The sequence below is a fragment of the Brassica napus genome, chromosome C3, assembly GCF_020379485.1.
Source record: "Brassica napus cultivar Da-Ae chromosome C3, Da-Ae, whole genome shotgun sequence".
Classification (NCBI taxonomy): domain Eukaryota; kingdom Viridiplantae; phylum Streptophyta; class Magnoliopsida; order Brassicales; family Brassicaceae; genus Brassica; species Brassica napus.
In genome coordinates this window covers 54,183,968-54,209,396 of record NC_063446.1, presented here as the reverse complement: position 1 = coordinate 54,209,396, position 25,429 = coordinate 54,183,968, and the positions used below count along the sequence as shown (strand labels likewise).

The 25,429-nt window shown below is 34.4% G+C and overlaps 5 protein-coding genes across 5 annotated transcripts; 4 read left to right on the top strand and 1 right to left on the bottom strand.

Moving 5' to 3' along the window:
- The first annotated feature begins 94 nt into the window (after positions 1-94).
- Positions 95-976, top strand: LOC106363047 (glutathione S-transferase T3). Its single transcript, XM_013802858.2, has one exon. It carries the CDS (start codon positions 95-97, stop codon positions 974-976), a length of 882 nt encoding a protein of 293 aa, XP_013658312.2.
- A 4,439-nt stretch (positions 977-5,415) lies between these two features.
- LOC106395617 (probable LRR receptor-like serine/threonine-protein kinase At3g47570) lies at positions 5,416-8,838 on the bottom strand. Its single transcript, XM_013836024.3, has 2 exons — positions 6,061-8,838; positions 5,416-5,967 (listed from the first exon to the last, which is right to left on the bottom strand). Exons 1-2 carry the CDS (start codon positions 8,741-8,743, stop codon positions 5,630-5,632), a joined length of 3,021 nt encoding a protein of 1,006 aa, XP_013691478.1. The 5' UTR covers positions 8,744-8,838; the 3' UTR covers positions 5,416-5,629.
- A 274-nt stretch (positions 8,839-9,112) lies between these two features.
- On the top strand, positions 9,113-11,252 carry LOC106395642. The gene is made up of 7 exons (XM_013836041.3): positions 9,113-9,748; positions 9,820-9,941; positions 10,152-10,234; positions 10,328-10,449; positions 10,531-10,689; positions 10,779-10,872; positions 10,957-11,252. Exons 1-7 carry the CDS (start codon positions 9,541-9,543, stop codon positions 11,141-11,143), a joined length of 975 nt encoding a protein of 324 aa, XP_013691495.1. The 5' UTR covers positions 9,113-9,540; the 3' UTR covers positions 11,144-11,252.
- Positions 11,253-15,283: 4,031 nt separating this feature from the next.
- On the top strand, positions 15,284-17,115 carry LOC106395664. Its single transcript, XM_013836059.3, has 6 exons — positions 15,284-15,440; positions 15,517-15,641; positions 16,038-16,120; positions 16,215-16,336; positions 16,417-16,575; positions 16,645-17,115. Exons 1-6 carry the CDS (start codon positions 15,416-15,418, stop codon positions 16,926-16,928), a joined length of 798 nt encoding a protein of 265 aa, XP_013691513.2. The 5' UTR covers positions 15,284-15,415; the 3' UTR covers positions 16,929-17,115.
- A 2,134-nt stretch (positions 17,116-19,249) lies between these two features.
- Positions 19,250-23,732, top strand: LOC106411138 (wall-associated receptor kinase-like 8). The gene is made up of 3 exons (XM_048750782.1): positions 19,250-21,779; positions 22,221-22,322; positions 22,426-23,732. The coding sequence occupies exons 1-3, from the start codon at positions 21,353-21,355 to the stop codon at positions 23,631-23,633; spliced, it is 1,737 nt and encodes a 578-aa protein (XP_048606739.1). The 5' UTR covers positions 19,250-21,352; the 3' UTR covers positions 23,634-23,732.
- Positions 23,733-25,429: the final 1,697 nt, after the last annotated feature.

Genomic DNA, 25,429 nt, shown 5'->3' with positions numbered 1-25,429 from the left:
CTGGTATAACTCTGTCACATTCCTTCTTCTATCTTCTTTATTCTGTCACATTCCTTCTTCTATCTTCTTTATTCTCTCACATTCCTTCTTCTATATGGATCCAAGGAATCCGTATAGCCAGTCTGTTGGTTATACGGGCCTTCTTTACAGTCAGCACGAAAGTGTTAATGATGGGAACTCTCCTTATGAGAGTTTTCCTTCTGGATCTTCACAGATCCCTCAATTCAGTTCTCAACAGTCTGTTGCTCCAACTCCACCCACAGATCCACCCGTGGAGCGTGGGAGGAGACATAAATGGACCCCGGTCGAGGACGAGATGCTGATAAGCGCTTGGTTAAATACCTCTAAGGACGCTATAGTCGGCAATAACAAAAAATCAGGCACTTTCTGGAAACGTGTAGGAGATTTGTTCTTCGCAGCTCTTTGTGGTGGAGATTGTGTTGAAAGTAGCCAGCATCTCCACTATAAACAGAGGTGGCACAAAATCAGTAATGACACATCAAAGTTTTGTGGTGCATATGCGACTGCAGAGAGACAGATATCCAGTGGTGAACATGAGAACGATGTACTCAAGGTGGCGCATGACATTTTCTTCGCGGATCAGGGGTCCAAATTCACACTGGAGCATGCGTGGTGTGTGTTGAGGTATGAGCAGAAATGGCTCAACCTCAACAGCACTAAAGCTTCTGATAGTTCTAAGAGGAAAACCGTTGAATCAGATTCCCAAACTGAAACCACAGGTGTTGGTGAAGAAAAGATACGTCCTGAAGGTGTAAAGGCTGCAAAAGCTAAACGTAATGGGAGTGGGAAGTCTGTTGATTACTATACAACGGTACTTGAACTGAGGAAGGTGGATTTGGATAGGAAAGAAAAGCTCCAGAAGCTTGCCATATTAGACACACTCCTGGCCAGAACGCAACCACTCAGTGAGGCTGAGGAAGCAGCCAAAAACAAGCTCCTCGCCGAGTATATTTAGAGAAATATCTGCTACAACCTTTGTGTGTTTTCTGTCAATTTGTTTTGTCTGTTTGGTTATTAAATCTAGGTTGGTTATTATGCTTTAAATGTGTATGGTTTCTATGTTTACTTGCTTGTACTAAACCCTTTATCAATTAATCTAGCATTGTATGTATGTTTACTTGCTTGTTAACATGTTTACTTGATCGTATGAGTGTACATGTCTAATTCTTATCTTGTATTTTTTTGCAGTTTTCGGATTACACATGGGTCTTCACAGCTATTCACAACCTTCACAGGATGAGACATTTGGTGGGGCTGAGTCGGACAGTGACTACAACGAAGTAGAGTCTCTCATTCAGCAAGACCAAGCGCAGTTAGACCAAACTCTCATTCAGCGAAACCAAGCTCTCATTCAGCAAGACCAAGCTCAGGCGTTTGTGTATCCTCCGCAGCCGGAGGTTGAATTCGGATTTCCACAGATATGCTACTGTGGGAGTGAACCGAAGATAGCTACGTCTCGCATCGAACCAGGTCGCAGATACTACACATGTACAAATGCAAATGATGGAGAGTGTCATGTGTGGAAATGGTGGGACGAGGCTGTAATGGAGGAGATGCGCGCCAGGGACAGACACATACTTCAGTTAGCCGAGAAGGTAGATTCTCTGACCTTCTGCAGTCACCATGATACTGAGCAGAAGCTTGTTAGGTTAGAGAACATGGCGTGTGAGTTGTCCAATAATAAATCTAAGTCTACCTTTGATTACTTAGTTGCGGGTATGATTTTGGTCTTAATTTTCATAGGTCTCATCCTTGTATTTCTCTAATGGCTTTGATTATGGTTATGTGTTTGTAATGACTTTCTTTGAGAGACAATGTCGCCAATATGCATGTTTGTAATGACTTTCTTTGTAAACAATATGCATGTTTAAAATTCAGAAGAAGTGTATCTAAAAAGTAGTTGAAAGGTTCACATGTTGTGTACCTAAAAAGTTGTTGAAAGGTTCACATGTTTAAAATCACAACTCCTCTAACTTCATGAGCCTATAAATGTGACCAACATATTCTCGTTAAAATTACAACTCATCTACTTCCTTCTCATATTAAAAACATTGCCTTTTTTTTCATTCGAAATGGCTTCATCTTCACATTATCATTATAACCAAAATGACGATGATGATGATCCATTTGAAAATATTTTTGAAGATTTCTTACAAATCCCAAATATTATTCCCGTACCGAGAGAGCGAAAAAGACGTATCTTTATTGAGAGAGAGCGGGAAGAAGGCCAAGACCAGCTTTGGAATGATTATTTTAGCGATACTCCAACATTCCCACACAATGTTTTCCGGAGACGGTTTCGAATGAACAAGACATTGTTCTTGCGTATTGTTCATCGTCTCGAGCAAGAAGTGGATTATTTTAAACCATCACAAGATGCAACCGGTCGGTCTAGCCTAACCGCGCTCCAAAAATGTACCACAGCAATTCGTCAGTTGGCGTATGGTGGTGGTGCTGATACCGTTGACGAATATGTCCGACTAGGTGAAACCACGGCAAGAAAATGTTTGCACCATTTTACCAACGGAATCATCCACTTGTTTGGCGATGAATACCTTAGACGTCCTACACCAGAGGATCTGCAAAGACTACTATATATAGGAGAACAACGTGGATTTCCAGGAATGGTTGGAAGCATCGACTGTATGCATTGGGAGTGGAAGAATTGTCCATCCACTTGGAAAGGAATGTATTCACGAGGAACCGAAAAACCAACAATTGTGTTGGAGGCGGTGGCTGATTACGACCTCTGGATATGGCATGCTTTTTTTGGAGCACCAGGTACGATGAACGATCTTAATATTCTTGATCGATCTCCAGTTTTTGATGACAGTATTAACGGAATAGCACCAGAAGTTAACTTCTATGTTAATGGTCATACGTACCATTTGGCCTATTATCTCACTGATGGGATTTATCCTGACTGGGCGACTTTTATTCAATCTATCCGTCTACCACAAACTGAGAAACATTCAAGAAGCAAGAAGCTGTACGGAAAGATGTTGAACGTGCCTTTGGAGTCCTGCAAGCTAGATTTGCCGTCGTCAGAAATCCATCTAATTTATGGGATAAACACAAGATAGAAAATATTATGAGAGCATGTATCATTCTCCATAATATGATTGTGGAGGATGAACGGGCATCAAGGACACAATATGTGGTTCCTGGATTTCAAGAAAGTGATATGGAAAGATTTTCCGTCAATATGCCTTCGCCGGTCGGCAATACAATGGATCGTCGACGAGCGTTCGCAATATACAAACCCATCATAATTTAAAATATGATTTGATTGAAAATATATGGCTAAAATTTGGACATCGTCCAGATAACATGTAATTTATAAGTTTTTAGGAATTTAATAAAATGTTTGTTTCCATTTAAATTTTTTTTTGTTGTAATTCTATTTTGCTTTCAATTTAATGCTAAACTTCTTTTTTATGTTTTATTTAAAATGTATCTTTTATATCTAATCACACATTAAAATAAATGTGTGAAAATATGCTAAGGATTTTTTTTGTCCTACCAATAATCAACAAAATTAAAAAAATCCTTATGCATTTGTCCCTAACTAAAAAATAATACTAATTTATTATAAGGACAAAATTTTGTCCAACCAATAATGTTGCCCTTACTAAGGTGCGATTGAGTGGCTACAGATTTCTTTTAGTGCATTTTAAAGAGTATTCTTTTTTTCGGAGGTTCTCCATCTATACGATTTGTTTGTTCCTTGATGTCATAGAAAAAATCATGTCGCTATTGAAAAGAAAAATTGCAATACCATGACAATATGCATAATAGCAGATCTCATGAACAAAACATCTGAACAAAAATGTTATAATATATTACAAATGTAAACAATATATTTAAAATGTTTATTATAAAATCAAAGAAAATTTAAAAATGAATTAAATATTAGCATCGATAACCATAAAATTTATCAAATGACAAATGAGTTACATTATGATAAAATCTGGCTTGAAAATCCAACAACGATATACAACACCATATAGAAATGAAAAGCACGGACATTCTTATATTTGATTATCGAAAAATGAAAAGACACTAGCACGGGAGTGCGGGTTAAACTTGAAAATGTATTAATTGATCATATATGAAATCATTATAGAAAATAATTCTAATAAATAATTAAGTAATCTATTTAAATTTAATGATGTAGTTTTTATTTTTTCATTTATATACAATGTTTTACTATAATATAATACTTTATTTATTAATTTTTTTTAATAATATTTAGTTGTATATTTTATAGTCATTGTATAAAATATATGCTTTTAATTAATTTTGGTAATAATAGGAGCTACCATGTTAAATATAAAAGTCTTAAAGTTTTCTTTTGAGAACATAAAAGTTTTAAAGTTCAAAATAAAGTTTTTCTTTACTCAAGGTGCGTTGGGCTAGTGGTTTAGTGCTTGGAGTAGGTTCCATTGCACCCCTAGTTCGATTCCCATGGGGAGGGGTGCTTTACGCCATGTTCACGGTATCAGCGCCGGCCGGCCCCGGGCCTAGGAGGGGATTAAGGCCGAAGGCCCGAAACCATCCTGGTAAAAAAAAAAAAAAAAAATTTCTTTTGAAGAATTTGACTTGTAATTATAGCTAGTGTGAGAATACATGCAAGGATATATCACAAAGAGCTCAGATTTGTTAATGATTTTGCAGCTAATCAGGGGCACATCTAGAAGTCTTCTTAACTGAGCCACTGAAAATTTACTGTTTTTACATGTAAAATGTTTAATATCAAAACAACTATGGGTGCACGTGCCACCACACTCCGTAACGTAGCTTCGCCCCTGCAGCTAATACAGAGACAACATAAGAATGTCTCTTTTCCAGCATTAACTCACCTAGCTTCTTGTAATAATCAGTCATTGTTCGCTGTATCTTTCTCTTGATGGTATCATAACAAACAACAGAGAATGGCAGTTTAAAGGGATGAATTAGTTATAAGAAGCTTGCTAAAGTGACAATGTTCAGAAGCACACAACAAAATCACTTGATGAAAAGAACTCAGACACAAACTGCTCCGTACATATATTTATCATCCAGACAACTCTTGTAACCTGCTTTGCCACTATTAGCATAACTGATTGATTAAAAGTTACAAAAAAAGTTAAGCTTTCAGGTCAGATCAAGCTGCTTTGTCTAACTTAGCTAGAAAAAAAAAGAGCAGAACCTGCGACCTCCGTTTCGAAGCTTTGCAGATTTCACTAGATTATTAGGACTCTAGATTGTTCCCTATTTGCAGTCCCTTTAAAACTTATCTTGATCATCCGGAGTGAAAACCCCATATTGATCACTAAGGGGAAAAAACCATTAGCATAGAAAATCAGTATTTTGGATTACCAAAAACTGAGATAATGCAAATAAAAGTCGAAATTAAAAGGGGACATTGAAAATTAGCAATGATAAAGAACTGCTAATACAAGGTTAATCTATTGTCTGCAAAAGACATAGTATTCAAAAACAATATATTCTGCAAGCATAAGTATGTTTAATAGAGTAACCACAAATTATGAAAGAAGATATTACATAGACCTCAGATATAGTTGCAAATTTTGAAGAGGAAACAATAATCATTTCAACTTCTGGCTCAGAAAAATCTCTCCTTGATCGAGTTTAAATCTTTGACAACTTGAGTTATTGCCAACCGGTTTGCAGGAGATTCTTCGCAGCACCTAAGTCCCACCTCCAAAACCGATGCCAAGCACTCAGCATGAGGGAAACCGACTCTAAGACCGCTGTGAAGAATCAATTTGTCTGCAATGTCCAGTACTTGCTCAGGCAATGCAGACTTGGTGTAACTGTGTAGGGTAACATTTCCTCCAAACAACTCATTGGTTGGTCTTTTCCCAGTGAACATTTCTAAAAGGAGAACTCCAAAGCTATACACATCACCATGTACTGATGGCTGTCCGCCTAATCCATATTCTGGACCATAGTTCACATAAACAACAAGAACAAGATTGTAATGAACAAAGAACATACTGATCTCATTCATAGAAACATGTGTGACAGTTTTACCTGGTGCGGCATACCCGATGGTTCCTCTCACACCAGCCGAGCTGAGATAGTTGAGAAATGACTCCTGGTCGAACTTGAGGAGAAGACGGGCGAGACCAAAGTCGCTAAGATGGGCGGTTAGATCATCGTTTAGAAGGATGTTGCTTGGTTTGAGATCGCAATGAGCTATAGGTTCATGACAATGAACATGTAGATATTCCAAAACAGAAGCCACATCTACGGCAATGTCAAGTCTTTCAAGAAGTGTCAAGGTTCTTGAGGGCCTGTGAATCTCTTCCACTTCCTCCGGGTGCAGCCACATATCGAGGCTTCCATTAGGCATGAATTCATAAATGAGAGCTCTGAATTCGTTACCTTGGTAATCAATACTCGAACAAGCCGTCAATAGTTTCACAAGATTACGGTGTCTTATGTCCTTCAAAGATTCACATTCTGCCAGAAAGCTCTTCATTGCTCCACGTCTCTTCAGATTTAGAACTTTCACCGCAACTACATCGTTCTCTGCTGGGAGCAGTGCTTTAAACACAGTACCAAAACTGCCTGATCCAATACAGTTGCTCGAAGAGAAGCCATTTGTCGCATTTCGAAGATCTCCATAACTTATCTTCTCATGGAAGACCTCCAAAGTAGAAAAAGTTGTATTATTGGTCTGCTGCTGCTTCTTCTTCTTTCTTTTCATGAACCAACATAATGAAAGTAAAACTATGAACACTAAGAAAATAAAACTTATGCCTAGGCAAACCCCGATCACAATTTTTTTCGAAAGAGAGGAATGCTTCTTCATCATTGATGGTGCATGCACAATGCACGGATCTAGTTTCAGTTCCTTGATGTCTCCACATAGATTTTTGTTTCCATATACCAAAACTATAGTAGAGTTTTGAAAGTTTCCTTCTGTTGGCACCCTTCCTTCGAAATTGTTAATGGATAGATTGAGATACTCCAGCTTGAAAAACTTTGAAAAATACTCAGGTATACTCCCAGTGAGATTATTTTTTGACAAATCAACTCTTCTAACACCCACTAATCCTCTGATATCTGGAATGGTTCCAACAAAATAATTTTCTTGCAGATAAAGTTCTTCCATCGAGAGGCATTTTCCCAAGGTTTGTGGGAGTTGTCCTGATAAGCTAGTATTTGCAAGTGATAGTATAACAAGACTTTGTAATCTTCCAACATTGTTTGGTAAAGAACCGGTCAAAGGAGTATCTTCTATGAATATGTGAACAATGGATGAGATTTGCATGATTTCCCGAGGTATAGTTCCATTCAACCTATTACATCCAATATATAAATATAGCAGGCGCCTACAATTTCCAAGACTCGGAGGAATTGGTCCTTCAAAACTATTGTTGTTCAGATAAAGTGTTTCTAACTTAGTCATGTTTCCTATAGAGGATGGTATGACTCCTGACAGCCTATTTGAATCTAGACTTAAATAACCCAATTCCAAAATCATCCCAAGGGAGTTTGGGAGTGTTCCTCTCAACATATTACCATACAACTCAAGTTTACTTAGGTTTATGAGATTCCCAATGTCATGAGGAATGCTACCAGAAATGTGATTCATTTGAAGCTTCAACTCATTGAGGCTTGTGGACAAATTTGCAACGGAGGTAGGCAATTCACCCCCAAGCCTATTGAAACCCACACTTAAGATAAGTAACTGGGTGCAATTGGACAAGGCATCAATAAAGTCAAGGTCTCCAAAGGAGTGATTTCCCAGAGAGTTTCCATGAAATAATAAGACTTCCAAATTTTGTAATTTTCCGAAGCTCAAAGGAATACCTCCTGTTAGATTGTTGAACTCCATTGCCAATATTTCAAGAGTAGAGATATTGGAAAGCGTTGTTGGAATGGCTCCTAGGAAATGGTTATTTCCCATATATAGCTCTTGAAGATTTGGTAGCAAAATGCCAATATCAGGGTTGGGTCTACCCGAAAAACCGGTACTGAAGATGTTTAACATCTCAAGTGAGGACAAATTGTAAATGGAGGGAGGAAAAATTCCTGAGAAGTTGTTCATTGATAACGAAAGAAAAACCATTTGATTCAGTCTAGCTACCTCACTCGGGATTCCTCCTTCTAATTTGTTACCGGTAAAGCTAAGTTGCATGAGTGATGTCAAGTTTCCTAGAGATGCAGGGAGCTTTCCCTTCAAGTAGTTTCGACCAAGATATAAATAAAGAAGGTTTGTTAATGACCCTAGTTCTGAAGGAACACCTCCTTCAAGCTGATTTGAATCTAACTCAAGGTCAAACAATCTAGAGCAATTGAACAGATTGACTGGAATCTCTCCTTTAAGAATATTAAAGCTCATATTCAAGTACTCAAGTCTAAACAAGTATCCCACTTCTTGAGGGATGGTTCCACCAAAAGAGTTACTAGAAAGATCAAGTGACATGAGAAAGGAGAGGTTACCAATAGATGGTGATATCACTCCGCCTAATTGCAATCCTCCAAGGTCAAGACCAGCAACTCTTTTGTGTTTGTGGCCACATGTAACTTTGTTCCAGTTGCAAAGAGGGACTGAATGATTCCATGAGGACAAGAGAACTCTTTTGTCTTGAGAAACTTGAGACTTGAACTCCAACAGTGCTTGCATATCAGTTTCATCGGTAAACTCATGTGCTTCACGTAATATGAAAGCATTGAAAGAAAGTAAAATAAATATCCTCATCATTCTCCAATTGTTTTTTTCTTCTTTTTTTGTTGAAGTATGTTGGTGTTTCTAGTATTTTGCAGGAAAGTGAATATAAAGGACGAAGCAAATGCAAGATGCATGTACCTTGTGTGTTACACTGTAGCTTAAAGAAAAATAGAGAGAACAAATTGGCTCACAACCGCACATAGTGGTAGCTCCAAAAAATGGCGTGGATTCTTACCGTGTGGACCCTTGATATCTAACTCAATAAGTCTACCGTCTAAAAGGACAAAACAATAATTTGTTTTGTGACTTTTATATAGACATCATGTGGATGTGGTGGCTGACTTATTTGTCCCGTGATATGTCTGTAATATGGACAATTGCTTCAAACACACAAATATTACCATCACAAAGCAGTCATCATTTTCCTGAAGACATAGCATTAATTTTGATATTCAGCCACCATAAATGTGACAAGCTTTTTACTGGATGCAAACTTTGTAGAGGAAACCGATAAGAAAAACACTTTAGCCTCTGCTTGTATATGGCTCGCATCAAAAGACAATACTATAACAACAGTTCCATTGTACAGTCAGGTGAGAACCATTAGCTTGAGGAAAGATGACAGAAAAGTAGTCCTAAGTCGTGACATCACTTTGTAGTCCAGTAGTTTACTCATCAGGTAGAGCAACCATAGAAATAGATACAAGAAAGGTTGAAGCTTCAATAGAGTCCTGATAACTGAAAAAAAAAGAAGAAGAGAAAATTAGCTAAGATAACCCAAAAAAAAATATGATTGGCTAAAACAACCTATAAAAACATAAAAACAGAACATGTTCACACTATCAACTAGTTCGACCGTTGTTGAAACAATGAGCACTCTTTTGCTGCATAACTTCCATTTTGCACCTCACAATTCTCTAAATTACAAAATCTCCCCTCTTCCCAGAAGATTATCTTTCACCAATGCTCGCCTTTGCATCAAGAACAATCAAATCTCCTGCAACAGTTTGAGAATGGATTCGTCTGCGAACATTTCAGGTACGTAGGAAAAGTCGATTCCATTTTTGTCACAAGATTCTGACTTTTGTTATTTTCTCTTTCATTCGCAGCTTTTGCACAACAACAGAGAATCGAGATTCCGAATAGCCACAACGAGAAGCTCGTGGGTCTGCTTCACGAAACCGGGTCAAAAGAAATTGTTATCTTGTGCCATGGATTTCGATCGAGCAAGGTTAGCTTTGTGATTTAAACAGAATGTTGAAGGCAAAGACTCCTCAAAGCTGTTTGCTTTATTCCAGTTAGATAACAAAGTTTGTTGCTTTCTTGAAAAATGTTAATTCCATAGACCATTTGGCTAGTTAGAACTTTGTACTGGTTACATATGTTGGTAGGAGTTATGTTTGAACTAACTTGTCTTTGGCCTGTGAACATGTATATGCAGGATAACCAAATCATGAAGAATGTGGCTGCTGCTTTAGAGAAAGAAGGGATCAGTGCTTTCCGTTTTGATTTCTCTGGAAATGGGTTTGTTTAGATTGCTTTGCTTTATCATTGATAATAAAGTTTATTGATTTCATTTTTTTTTTGGGCTGTGACTGCGGCTGTACGTTCTTGCAGAGAGAGTGAAGGGAGTTTCTATTATGGTAACTATAACTATGAAGCTGATGATCTACGTTCTCTTATCCAACACTTCTCTGACTTGAACCGTGTGGTTCCTATCATTCTTGGGCACAGTAAAGGTTAACTAAGACAGGTTTCGTCTTCTGCCTCGAGACTTTCAACTTACTCTTTTGATGGTTAAAACTTTTTAAAATGAATAGGAGGTGATGTGGTCCTCCTCTATGCCTCCAAGTATCATGATATCAGTAATGTAATCAATCTCTCGGGACGTTATGATCTGAAGAAAGGCATAAGAGAGCGCCTTGGGGAAGACTTTTTGGAAAAAATTAAGGAACAAGGATTCATTGATGTTAACAGTGGTATTGTTATTATAGCTCTGTTGATTTTTCTGCTTTGTCTCTGATAAAAAGACTCTAGTGTTTCTATCAATATGCTTTGTGTTTTACAGGAAGATCCGTGTACCGTGTTACGGAGGAGAGCTTAATGGAGAGGTTAAACACTGATATGCATGAAGCTTGCCTCAAGATTGACAAAGATTGCAGGTGAGTTTCGTCCAGTTGTCTCTAACTCATATTTGGATGAAGTTGGTATATAGACATTAAACTCATGATTGATTGTAATGGCAGGGTCTTGACGGTTCATGGATCGGATGACGAGGTAATAACTGTTGAAGATGCTAAGGAGTTTGCGAAGATTATACCGAACCATAAGCTGGAGATTGTGGAAGGAGCTGATCATCGTTATACCGGTCATCAAAGTCAGTTGGTTTCTATTGTTATGGAGTTCATAAAGACAGTCATTGTGAAGAACTAGTCTTTCTTTTTTTTTTTCTTTTTTTGCCTTTGAGAAATGTTCATGATACACATTTAATACTTTACGTTTTCTGCAATTAAAAGGGAAACATTGATTGAGTTAGTAACAATGAAGCTCGTACATTGTCTGGAAATAGCAAGCATAAGTATATGTTTAAAAGAGATAAAAAAATCACAAATTGTGAAATGTTCTATGACCTCAACGTTTGGCTGAGCCTTCTGGATCTCTCTGACTGGGACTAACTCCTTTGTGGTTTGACTCATTCCCAACCGGGTCTTAGGAGATTCTACTCAGCACCTAAAGTGCCACCTCGAAAACTTTAGTCAAGCACTCAGCAAACCACGCTGAGACAGCTGTGATGATAGTGTCTTGTTAGGGAATTTAATTTAGAACAATTATCTTAAAGAGATAATTAGCCAAATATACATAGTGAAGACCCAAATTGGGGAATTACACATCGACTACCGTTAATGGCCGAATGGCCTGTGTCATGCCCATCGTTGGCTTGAGCGGACGATTATACCCCGCGTTATGAGGAAGAAACCAGATAGGTACTCTATCGATGCAAGGAGTAGAAAAACCTTTCTTACGCTCTTTTTCTTTCTACAATTCTTTCTTTCATTTGACACTCTCTTTCCTCTGCAAATTCTCATCTCCGTTGACATTCTCTTTCTTCTTACTTCCATTCATTTTCTTTTTGTCTGATACATTTTTTTCTTCATCTCTTTCGTTCATTTTTTTTTTATTTTCGTTTCTTTCCTCTTATCCCTATTCTTTTTCTTCTTTCGATTCTCTTCGTTTCTTTTTTCTTTGTTTCTTTTGCTGCTTCTTTTTCTCCCTCTCTTTGAACATCTTCATTGATTCTTCATTTTTTTGATAATACATGATAGGGTTCGAATGCGGCTTCGGATATCGGGTAAAGTGCCCATCCCTAATACATAAAATTTTGGATGCCAATTTTCTGAATCTACGGAAAAGTTCAAAAATGATTTGACACCAAATCTAGATAAAACCAATAAATTTCATGATAGTGATTCCATTGATTTTGAAGGTTAGTAATTCTTATGTTTGTATTTCTAGTGAATCATAGTTAGGACACATTTGTTACCATATATTTATAGAAATGTGATAAAGGTCAAAATGTTAACACTATATACTATAGAGATGTTAAGATAGTCATTTAATTGGCAAGTTAAGTGTTACATGTGGCGCGTTAAACAAATCAATAGCATAATAATAATATTTATAATTTAATATTAGTTATTAATCTAATATATTATTTATCCTGTAATAAATAAGTTAGTTACTAAAACTAAATTAACTAGTAAAATAACAAAGTTAGCATGCAATAATCGTTATTGTAGGTTGATAATAGTTGATGTATCATTTAAAAAATATAGTACCTGTTAACATATATATTAGTTGTTACTTATCATGTAGCACATATAATAAACATACATATTAACATAGATCTAATATTTTGTTTCACACAGTAACATATATATTAGCTGTTAATTCTCATGTTGCTTTTCACTGGAACATAGATCATATTTGTATGTGGTAACTGGTTATTGCCTATCTATCATTATAACACATTAAGCTTTGCTATTATGCATCAAACAGTTTTAATAGCGAAGAATTAAATATAATATTTTTAAATTAGTTGATAATTTAAATATTATTTAGCAAAAAAAAACAAAAGTTGCTATTAAATTCGAGTCATTTAGTTGGCTTACTTGTCTAATATCACGTATTTTCAGGAGAAACAGAAGGGTCTCATCGATTGGTTTAATTCGTTGGATAAAGTCATGTTTCAATGGCTTTTCTCTTCAATTGACTGATATTTTATAGACATCATGCAAATGTTAGGTTATAGGGGTAAAAATGAAATCTAAATAATTTTCTACTTATGAAGGATAATTCTCTAATTATGGTCACATCCAATGCTATGGGAACCAATTATCTATATCTTAAATAGTATTTTAGCTGTTCCAAAAATCTATATTTTAGTATTTTCATACTTATTAAGAAAACATATAAAATTTTAGTTACCAATGCATTATTCTCGTAAGTAAATATTCTCCATAATTTTTAACCAATAAAATTTTAACAAAAATAAATATATTTTTAAGTTTACAATTTACCATTAATTAATATACTGAAAATATGAAAATGTATCTTTTTGAAACAATTTTTTTTCTAAAACACATATCTTTTAGAACCGAAAGAGTATAAAATAGATTTATCACAAAAAAAACAAGAGTATCAAAATATCATTTATTAAAGAGAAAATAATTAACTTACGATTTACCAATAATATATTTAGCATAAATAAGCAATTTAAAATATTTGAAATGTTTTAAAATATTTTGAAAAATAAAATAAATATTAAGTCTGTAACTCTGTATACTGAATCATAAATCCTAAACTCAAACCTAATCTCTAAATTACTATTCCCAAACTTAAATTATAATTCTTAATCCTTTAGTTTTAAGAATACATCTGTTTTTCTACTTTTTGAATTTATTTTGTAAATTTTCTCCCCTTATGTGTTATTTATGAAGGGAATTTGCATCAGATAACTATAGAAATATATTATATTAGGTTGATATAATTCCCTTATATGAGTAACTACATTGTGAGTTGTAGTAATGCGTGTGTTTTTTAAAGTCTCAATTGAGTCTTCTTGAGGCTAGAGACCAGATTCATCGACTGAGGGAGGACAAGAAATCCCTTTACAATAAAATCACAGAACTCCAGAAGCAATTGACCGTACAAGCAACCGCCGAACCGGCTCACCGCCCTGCTGAAGAAGAAATCGATCTAAGCACCACGCAGAACTCTGTTTACAGTAACCGTGAGAAAATGTTGCGCCAGTCTTTCTTAATTTCATGGGGAGGTTGCATAGCAACTACTGCCATCATGCTCTATTCGTTGAAGCCATATATCTAATGTTCCAGTTGTTTAATGTTTGAAATCGTCGTTCCCTGTTCACTATTTATGTTTGTGATGTTATGTATCGCCTTTGTAAAAGTTCTAATCTAATGTTGTTAACTGTCTTAATTAATGCAATTAAGTCAACTTCGTGTGTACGCGTCATACGGTGGCCTAATGTGAAAGATATAAAACATGACTAATGTATTTGATCATATATTTTTCATTACGTCACGTTCCAAGAGTTTTTTTAAATATAAGCCATTTACATATAGAATACATATGGTACCAACTATAAGTAAATTTTTTAAAAAATTAAGCTCCATATGACGTCTTCCCAACACCTCTCTAACATTATCTCTGCACAAATCTGCATACAGTGGTGCACGTAGAACGTCAAAGAGGGCTATTTTGGCAAAGCAAACCCAACCCAACATTATTCAAAATCTGCAAATAAATTCAAAATCTGCATCCTTATCTAGTTACCGGCCACATTTTGTATATTCAGCTATATATAAGGTTAAATCTCCAAAATAGCAATTTTCTAAGTTTATATCACAAAAATAGCACTCAAAAACTAAAATGATCAAAATAGCACCTTTTTAAGTTTATCCTTTGAAAATTTTAATTTTTGTATTGTTCAAAATTTGAAATCTTATCCCCAAAACCTCATTTCTCAACTCTAAACCCTAAACCCTAAACTCTAAACCCTAAACCCTAAACCCTAAACCCTAAAATTTAAACCCTAAACCCTAAACTCTAAACCCTAAACCCCACCCTTTAACTATAAACCCTAAGTTTGTGACTTTTGATAAAACATTAAGTGTTATTTTTGTGACTTTTGATCTTGAGTGCTAGTTTGGGAACAAAAACTTGATTTAGTGCTATTTTTGTCTTTTTCTCTATATATAAATACATTTTATTATTATCGTATGATACTTTTTTAATTTGTATTAATTAATTTCTGTTGACGCACCCTATACAGTCTATATCCCTGTCAAGTTTTTTTTTATATAAGTACCAAAAGCATATTATTATTGGTAGTCTATCAAAAAAGTTTTCACCAAACATTTATATTAATATAGATTTAGTTATTTATTTGTAAATTTTCTAAAGTCAGGATATTAGTGTTCAATGTATTTTGATTTTGAAAGCAAAGAAAAAACATGTAGCTTTAAAAAATATTTTATAATTGGAAAAAGTTAGTGCTTAAGAAAAAAAAACAATTTTAGCTGCATAAATATTCTACAACACTTGGAAGAGTGAGTTTGGTGTCAACGTTGAGATTCACTCACAGTTTACCAACCATAACCTGGAAGAAAGGCAAACAATTAGAGAATGGATTCGTCTCAGGGAACTTCAGGTATGTAACAATGGGTGCCGTCTCAGATCGATTTGCCTTAAGATTCTGACTAATAAGTTCCTGTTTCTTTTTTCAGCTTGTGCAGAAGAACAACAGAGGATCGAGATTCTGAACAGCCACAACGAAAAACTGGTGGGCCTGCTTCACGAAACAGGATCAACTGAAGTTGTGGTCTTATGCCATGGATTTCGATCAAACAAGGTTTTGTATAAATTAGATGATTTAAGCTGTCTTGTCACTTACCCTCTATCCAAATTTGAATCTCAAATGTAAATCTGCAAGCTTTCTCTGTTTTCTAAGCTGAGAGATCTTAGATCAAAATTATGTATGTTGAAGCCAAAAACTCTTCAAAGCCTTTTTTTTACTTTTTTACAAGTGGATAGTAAGAAGACTTCAAGGGGGGTTTCATTGTTTTAGCTGACTCTCATCGTTTCATATTTAATAGTAAGTGAACTGAAAACCTTACCACAGTTTCCTCTTCCTGTTTTTATTTATAACTGGTTCTTGAAGAAGTCATTGACCATTATAACTTAGACACTTCATGATTGCATATGTCTGTATGAATAAACTTGTCCTTGGCCTTCTGAAACTATGCAGAATGACACAGTCATGAAGAGTGTGGCTGCTGCTATTGAGAAAGAAGGGATCAGCGCTTTCCGTTTTGATTTCTCTGGAAATGGGTTAATATGTTTCTCTTTCTTCCCCCCCCTCATCCTTGATTGGTGAATTTGGATTTTGATTTGATTTTCTTGGAGATGCCTTCCATTGTTGCAGAGAGAGTGAAGGCAGTTTCTATTTTGGTAACTACAACCATGAAGCTGATGATCTACGTTCTGTCATCCAACATTTCTCTAACTTTAACCGTGTGGTTCCTCTTATTCTAGGCCACAGTAAAGGTAAGTAGAACCCTTCCATCTTCTTCCTCGAGCAACAATGATACTCATCTTCTTATTTTGCTCAACTTTTAAATGGATAGGAGGTGATGTGGTCCTCCTTTATGCCTCCAAGTATCACGATATCAGTAATGTAATCAATCTCTCCGGACGTTATGATCTCAAAAAAGGGATAGGAGAGCGACTTGGGGAACACTTTTTGGAAAGACTTAAGCAACAAGGGTTCTTCGATGTTAAAGATGGTATTGTTACATTTGTCTCTGATATAAAAAAAACTCTAATGTCTCTATTAATGTGCTGGTGTTTTAAAGGAACATCCGTGTACCGTGTTACTGAGGAGAGCATACTGGAGAGGTTGAACACTGATATGCATGAAGCTTGCCTCAAGATTGACAAAGATTGCAGAGTCTTGACGGTTCATGGATCAGAGGATGAGATAATACCTGTGGAAGATGCCAGGGAGTTTGCTAAGATCATACCGAACCACAAGCTGGAGATTGTGGAAGGAGCAGATCATTGTTATACCAAACATCAAAGTCAGTTGGTAACAATAGTAATGGAGTTCATAAAGACAGTCACTGTGAAGAACAACTAGTCTTCTTTTTCTTTGTTTCCTTGAGAAAATGTTCATGATACATGTTACATACTTTTTCTACGCTCAATCCTACTTCTGGTTTGTAGTTTTCGATTTACTAATAAATGTCCAACACTTGCTGTGGCAATGCGAAAATGGTGCGTCTGTGGAGCTTAAAGTTTCATCCAATAAGAAAGATTTTAAAACATAGTTTTGCATCACTATTTGAATAATATGTGAGATTATGTTTGAAATATAAAACTCTTTTTAAAATCATAAAATAACACACTTAAAAGGGATAACTGAATATTAAATTTACTTTTATTAATGTTTTTAACCGTGTTTTTCTTAATATTAACTTAAATTATAAAAATCTCTTTTTCAATTAGGGCTACGTTTTTTTTCTTGACATCAAAAAGCTGTTTTATCACTCAAAGTCTCAAATTCGATGTGGTCCAGAAATACAGAACAACCAACGATAACTAAATTCCTATGAAAACTAAATTAGGTTAGGGCTAGCCCCTTTTTATCAATTATGACTATATATATATATTAACGTTCAGTTAAGCAACTTCAGACAAACATTGTTTCCCAAAATAACGTATACCAGATGATAACCCGCAGGCATACGCGGAGTGAGTTCTTGTAATAATGTTTGATTTATGAAATGATTTTAACATTTGGCATGCACTAAGATCTTTATCGATTATAAAATGACGAATATAAATGTTGGTCTCTTAAATATATCATCGTTGTTGAAGAGTTAACGTATAACATCTCATTTTAATTATTTTTAAGACTTCATATGCACAAAAGGAAATTATGTTTTGCGTCTAATACAAATCACCAAAACCAAATAGGCAACACGGATTGTATAATGACGAAAGGAGATTAGATTTTCTGCTCTCGATTTGTTTACTATTAACTATCTATAAGTGATTTCATTTTCTACCTCTATAGAATTGTGTTTTTGTTTCGTCTTTGTTTCATTGATATGAGCTAACTTTTTTTTTTTAACTTCTTTCATGAATTCAGTGAATTACATAAGTGTCAATTAAAAAAAAATGATCATCTCTAAAAATTAGTTTCACTCCATATACGTATCTAAAAATCAAAATTTTGAAAAAAACAAATCACCGGTAAACTATATTAACAGATTAGTAATCAAATCTAATATATCAAGCTGTTATAAAATATAAGTGCATACTCGAAATAAAATGTTTTTCTAGTATATATTCACCACCTCTGTCTAAAAATTATCTAATTAGAACAACAAACAAATTATTTTTTTCACCAGTTCGGGTAATATCTGAATCCGAAGGGGTAATATCCGAATCCGAATGGATATCTGAAGATAACCAAACATAAGTATACTTAAATCTATATTTCTAGTTTATTTCTCTCATTTTATTCAAAATATTTATATTAATAATTCTTATTGCTAATAATTAGATAATATACATATAATTATGGACAAAATCATGTGCTACTCACTTAAAATACATATCAAATTCTTGTTTCTTGCATTAACAAAAGTTGCATCTAAAATTTCAAAACAACAACTAAATTAGTGTCTTTCTATTTTTAAAATTTTATCTCCAAACCTATTAATAGTTTAATCTTTTAAAAATTAAAAAAAAAATAGTTAAGTTAAAATATATTTTAAATACAAAAAACTTAAACAATGAATAATTTATTTATTTTTTCTTCAAAATTTAAATATTCGAACCTGACCCAAAATATCCGAGCCAAAACACAAAATACCAGAACCCAACTCGAAGTGTAGAAATACCCGAACAGATTTTATACCTTTGTACTGAAATATCCTATACAAACCCGAACGTGTATCAAAATGCCTACCCCTATGATACATGATCATTTGTATCTTGTTTGAACAAAAAAAGTTAAACCATTGATCACAAAATTTTTAATGTGAGACTTTTACCATTTTTAGTAATTTATAGTCGTTTTTAAAAATTCAAAATATAACATATAAGAAAAAATCTAATTGTTTTTATTATATGCTTAATATGATTGTTTAATTTATTTTAATAGTATAAAATTAAACAAAAAAGAGAGAGGTTAGAATTTTTTTATATCAAATATGTATTATTCATAATCATTAATTGTCATATATATGTTAATCATATTAGGTAATTCCGTAGGTTTTATGTAAAGAAAGAAAAAATCTTATTTTGTACACTATTAATTAATTTGATAGTTAGTTTAATAGTCCATATAAACATATACTATTTTTTTTTGTCAAAAAAAAATAAAAAAATAGTATATGTTTATATGGACCAACTTATTTTTCTAACAATTTTAAGAATCATTCTCGTGATGACACGTGGCTACGAAAACATGTTGTAATGTTCCAGGATTAATATATAGGGGATATCAAACTATACATAATCTTATGAATACAAAACAATAAACCGAATTAAATGTAACTAATAAAATTAATCGAATTTTAGTTTATTTAGAACATGAAACATTTATGTTCAGTTGAGATGAAAACAACCAATCTCGTATATCTAAGAAAATAATTGATTAAATTATTTATAAGCAAAATCAGGTAGGCTTGGACGTTTGGATCTTTAGGTTGAATTCAGATCGGTTCCTTTCGGATCCTAGACATTTGGATTCAACTAGATATATAAAAAAATTTGGTTCAGATTCGGGCTATAATTAAAATACATGTAATTTTCGAATCCGTAACGTGTTCGAGCCGGGTTCAGATAATTCAGAAAGACCAAAATAACCGAATTCCATTAAAATTTTGCTGAAATCCATCATATTTATCTTAAATTTTGTAAAATAACCAAAATAAACTATTAATAATTTAAATTAAACATTTTTAAACTCTAAATTTGACATTTAATATTACTTGAAAATGTTACGAAAGTAATAATGGAGATTGCTAATAAAAACATTTCAACTAAAATATAAACTAAAATATATAAAATAGAATGAATAAAATCATAGTTTTGGATATTAATGTTTTTAGGTTGGATCCATTCGGATCGGTTTTTTCAAGTCTGGTTCTTTTCGGTTCTAGTTCTTTCGGGTATAAGAATTTTGGAGCCAATTAGATACTTATAAATCTTTGTTTCGATTTATGGTTGGATATTTCTGGGTCAGTGCCAATTCTATTTTTTCGGATCCGCGTAAAATTCTCAGGCCTAAAATTAGGTGTTTGTTTTTTTAAAAAAATATTATTTTTGTTTTTTCATACTTATAAATAAATAAATAATATTAAAATTAATAAAATAAAATATTAATTAATTATTATAAATGATATATTTTATAAATATTTAACTCTTAAATATTATTTGACCATGACTTGAAACTGGTAAGCTTGCAGCCTAAAAAAGGTACGTTCAACTCTCAAGTATTAAGCCCATTGGGCTTTACACATCGTATGAGAGCCCTGAGTGTGATGCGGTGCCAGTAGAAAGTGGAAGTCAACAATGAACTACTACGAAAAAGGAAACTGAGCATCTTCTTCGCTGCTCGATGGTGATGGAACCAACACTCTAAAACTCTTCGTCTCTTTAGAAGAGGCTAAACATGAATGTTACATATTTGACAATTAAGAGGCATTATCCTCTTTTTATCTTCATGATATATGTATGGAGCTGAACGCACTGTTTAGATATTATAGACTAAATTCATACAAGTCAAAGTCATGTAATCATGCAGAAACAAAATAAAAATGGTTAAATCTTAACTTATCTTTTGTTTGTTTTTACTGTTTCCATTATATACTTTTGGTTTGCGTTCTTCTTCTATGGTGCCCAATTCACACGGGTCAAAGGTCTTCGTTGTTGTACATGCACCACGGTTGCTTTCATTATTAATTACTTGAGCAGTTGAAGGAAAGCACAAGAGAAAGCACTAGATTCGTTGTGTATGTGTGTGGGAGAGAGAGAGAGAGAGAGGTGTGCATGAACCTGACAAGAGCTTCTGATTCTTGAGAGAAAGAAAGAATGGATTGAGATCTGAAACGCTTCTTTTTTGCATTTTTCCTGTTTCAAATCTATGGATACATAGTTGCTTCTGCTTTCCACCATGAATTCCCTGTTGCATTACCTAATTGCATAGACCAGTGCAATCGTGCTGGTGTTCGTGTTCCTTACCCTTTTGGGATAGGCAAAGGTTGTTACAAGAGCAAATGGTTCGAGGTTGTCTGCAACCACTCATTACACCTCTCTTTTCCTTTCCTGCCAAGCATCGGACTGGACGTTATTTCGTTTTCCCTTACAGATGACTTTATCTATGAGGACCGTTCACACAAGAGCAACGGGTTTCAAATTCAGAGTCCAAGGAAGACTTCAGGCTGTTCATATGGAAAAAAAGATGTCCAATCTTTGAATCTAACGGGGAGTCCATTCTTCATATCAGACAATAACAAGTTCACGGCTGTTGGATGTAACATCAAAGCGATGATGGTAGGAACAGGGCCTCAAATTGTTGGATGTGAAGCGAGATGTGGGAAAGAGACTCGGTATTACAAAGATGCTGACAAGAGCTGCGTCGGATATAAGTGCTGCCAGACCAAAATTCCTCCGGGTCTTCAAGTGTATGATTCAACCGTGGAGAAACTGGAACCTTGTAAAAACGTATGTCAGGAGGCCTACTTATCACAAGAGGACTTCTCTACGTACACGCTCACCTCACCTGATCTAACAGAAAATGTTATAGTGACCATGGATCTGGAATGGCGTCTTGAAGTTCCCCCCAACATCGTTCCAAAGAGTTCACATTGCGAGATAAGTACAAGCGTAATTCGCACGGATGATCAGTATAAGTATCAATGCAGGTGCAGATCTGGTTATGAAGGAAATCCTTATTTACCTGGTGGATGTCAAGGTGTGTATAAGCTTCCTATTAAATTCAAGTTTATTTTGGACTTCAACTTAAAACCAATATTAGACATTTATACCCGGTGTCGAGGGTTAAGTACGACAGTTATATCCAGTCAGAATGTTTATATTAATTAGGAGTTTATGGTGTTTAGGATATGAGCTCTGATATTATATTAAATTTGGAATTATTATGAGATTCCAACTTGAAATCAATTGTTCACGCATGAACGTGAAGCAGAGTATTAATAAATAAATGAAGTCTCACATCGATAGTTGGAAAATAATTAAGTAATATATATAAGATATTTGTGCTACTTACAAAGTATTTTTAAATTGGAAACTATGACCCGAATTTTACATTTCATTGTCACTTTGGATACAGAGCTTGTCTATAGCTTCTATCCAATACTTATGATAATTTAGTTATGTATTGTTTTGTCCGTAGACATTGATGAGTGCAGAACTATATATGGGGTGTGTGGAAAGAACAAGTGTGTGAATGTGGCTGGATCATTCAGATGTGAAAAAACGTGGCCTGCCATTCTAGGCAAGTTATTATAACACTACTGTTTTCTGCATAGTCCCATCGTTTTCTAGATTGAAAAACTCTGAATAGATAAACTTACAATGCTCAAAGAGTTCTTCTGCAGGTGGAACTCTAAGCTCTGGATTGTTTCTTATAGCTGTTGGAACGTGGTGGCTATGCAAGGTTAATAAAAAGCAGAAAGCAGCCAAGCAGAAGAGGAAGTTCTTCAAACGAAATGGAGGTTTGTTATTAGAGCAACAAATGTTCTCCCTCCACGGAAATGTCAACAAAACCAAACTGTTCAGTTCCAATGACCTGGAGAAGGCAACAGACAGATTCAACGCGAGCAGAATACTAGGGCAAGGCGGCCAAGGCACAGTTTACAAGCGAATGTTGGAAGATGGGATGATCGTCGCTGTCAAAAAGTCCAAAGCATTGAAAGAAGAGAACCTTGAAGAGTTAATCAATGAGATCATCCTTCTATCGCAGATTAACCACAGAAATGTTGTTGGGATCTTAGGATGTTGTCTTGAGAGGGAGGTGCCTATTTTGGTGTATGAGTTCATCCCCAACAGAAGCCTTTTCGATCATATACAAAACCCATCAGAAGATTTTCCAGTGACTTGGAAAGTACGCCTCTGCATCGCCTGCGAAGTAGCTGATGCACTATCCTACCTGCATTCAGCCGCCTCTGTTCCAATTTATCACAGAGATGTCAAGTCAACAAATATCTTGTTGGATGAGAAGCACCGCGCAAAAGTATCAGATTTTGGGATTTCAAGATCCGTTGCTATAGATGATACTCACCTGACCACAATAGTGCAAGGAACAGTTGGATATGTAGACCCGGAGTACCTCCAGTCAAGCCACTTCACAAGGAAGAGTGACGTCTACAGCTTTGGAGTTGTGCTCATTGAGCTCTTAACTGGGGGAAAACCCGTCTCCATTCTGAGGCCACAAGAAATAAGGATGTTGGGAGTTTACTTCCTCGAAGCCATGAGGAATCACAGACTTTATGAGATTCTAGATGCTCGCATCAAGGAGGAATGTGACCAAGAGGAAGTCCTTGCAGTAGCCAAACTTGCAAGAAGGTGTTTGAGCTTGAACTCAGAACATCGCCCTACCATGAGAGACGTCTTTATCGAACTGGATAGGATGCAATCCAAGAAACAAGGCGCTCAAAACCAAGCAGAAAATTGCGAAGAGCACACACACATCCAGATCGCAATACCCGAGTCTATGTCTCTCAGTTACTATTCTCCGTATACAGTCGTGGAAAACAGCTCATTCTCACCGGACTCAAAACCAATCATGATTCACAAGACACTGTGACTGGAAATGCAAAACCACTTATAATACTTCAATAAACTAATGATATTCACAAGGTCTTATTACTTGTGTGAACCATTTGTATAACTCTTTCATTTTCTCTTTCACGTGTTTGGTATATACACATGATAGACCTCTGTGTAAGAGAAGAAGACGCATAACAAATTATAGATTACTAACACTCAGTACACTGTAAGAAAACATGAACACTTACTTGAGATATTTCGGATGTATACAAGTCCAAGTTCAATTCCAAAACTAAGTAATGCACTTATGGCACGACTATCCACTGGTAACCTTTCTTGCAGTGTCATCTCATAGCATGGCATACTAAACTCACTTCACATAAAACTGTTTGTATTCATTTCCTGTGAATTTAATAGTCGAGCAAACAGTCAACAGTTTTACCAGATTAACATGCCTTATGTCTTTTAAGGATTCACAGAGAGGAATTAATGTTTCTTTTGTCGTCAATGTTGACGTTTACTTACAGTTTGGTCCTAGACCGGTAAATGTCTCTGAGACGACATGGGTTATGGCGGTATTCCAACGCTCAATATTTCTGGAAGATCAAAGAAATAAACTCGGATAACATAAGAGCAATGAAAGCAAGTAAAGGAAACTGTCTCATCTTTCTCATTTGTCAGGAAAATATAATTTTCAATGTTCAAAAATAAAATTAGTAAGCATTAATTTTAAAGTTCATTCTATAAGTTTTTATAGTTTACAAGATTTTAAAATTTGATATCATTTTTATGAATTTCTCTGTCTGGATTCTAAGCCCTCTCCAACATATTTTAGATTCTGTTTTTAATAATTTGATCATCAAAATCCATTAGCCTTCATTTCAAATTGACTCAATATATAAATGATTTTGGGTGACACCAAATTTTAACATTTATGAGGCATGATTTACAAATAAAAATCTAACAAGACGATCTTTTAAAGCATAGTTTCGAATCCTTAATTGAATAATATATGGGATTATGATTGAATTTAAACTCTTTTAAAATTATGACACCCCCTTAAATCGATAACTGAATATTAAATTTACTTTTATTAGTGTTTATTTAGAAAAAGATTCCGTAACATTACCTCAACTAGATTTAGTTAGGCTTTTTAATACCCAAACTTTTTTGCTACACAATTTATCACACTAACTAATTATTTTGTTCATTTTAATACACAAAATTTTAAAATGATGCTCATTATAATACCTAGACTGTGTTTATTTTAATTAAAAATATTAAATTTTTCAAATTTCTAAAATTCACAAAAGAATCTTTAAAATTATAATTTTACCTTGAGTCTTAGAAATAAAAGTAACTAAATTGTGTAATAAAAGTTTTAAGTTTTATATATCAAATTTATTTTGTTTTTGGAATAGAAAACAAATTTATTTTTTTCCTTCAAAATTAGTTTTTTCTAAATTTCAAATTTTCAGTAATTTAGTTACTTTATTTTCTTTAACTTTAAATAAAAGTAGAAATTTTTTTAAAAAAATTCTTAGATTTTGGAGTTTTTTTTTAAATTTAGTTTGAAATTTATTAATATTTTTAATTAAAATAAAAAAAGTTTAGGTATTAAAATGGGCATAGTTTTAGAAGTTTGTATAATAAAATGAGTGAAATAATCAGCTAAAGTATTAAATTGGATAGCCAAAATTTTTGAGTATTAAAAAGCTTAAAGAAAATAAGGGGGTGATTGATAGCGTCTGTAGAAGCTGTGGACAGTTGTTTTAATTTCTAGAGCCATCTTTTAAAGCTATCATGCTTTTATTTCAAAAGTTGTAGACTGTT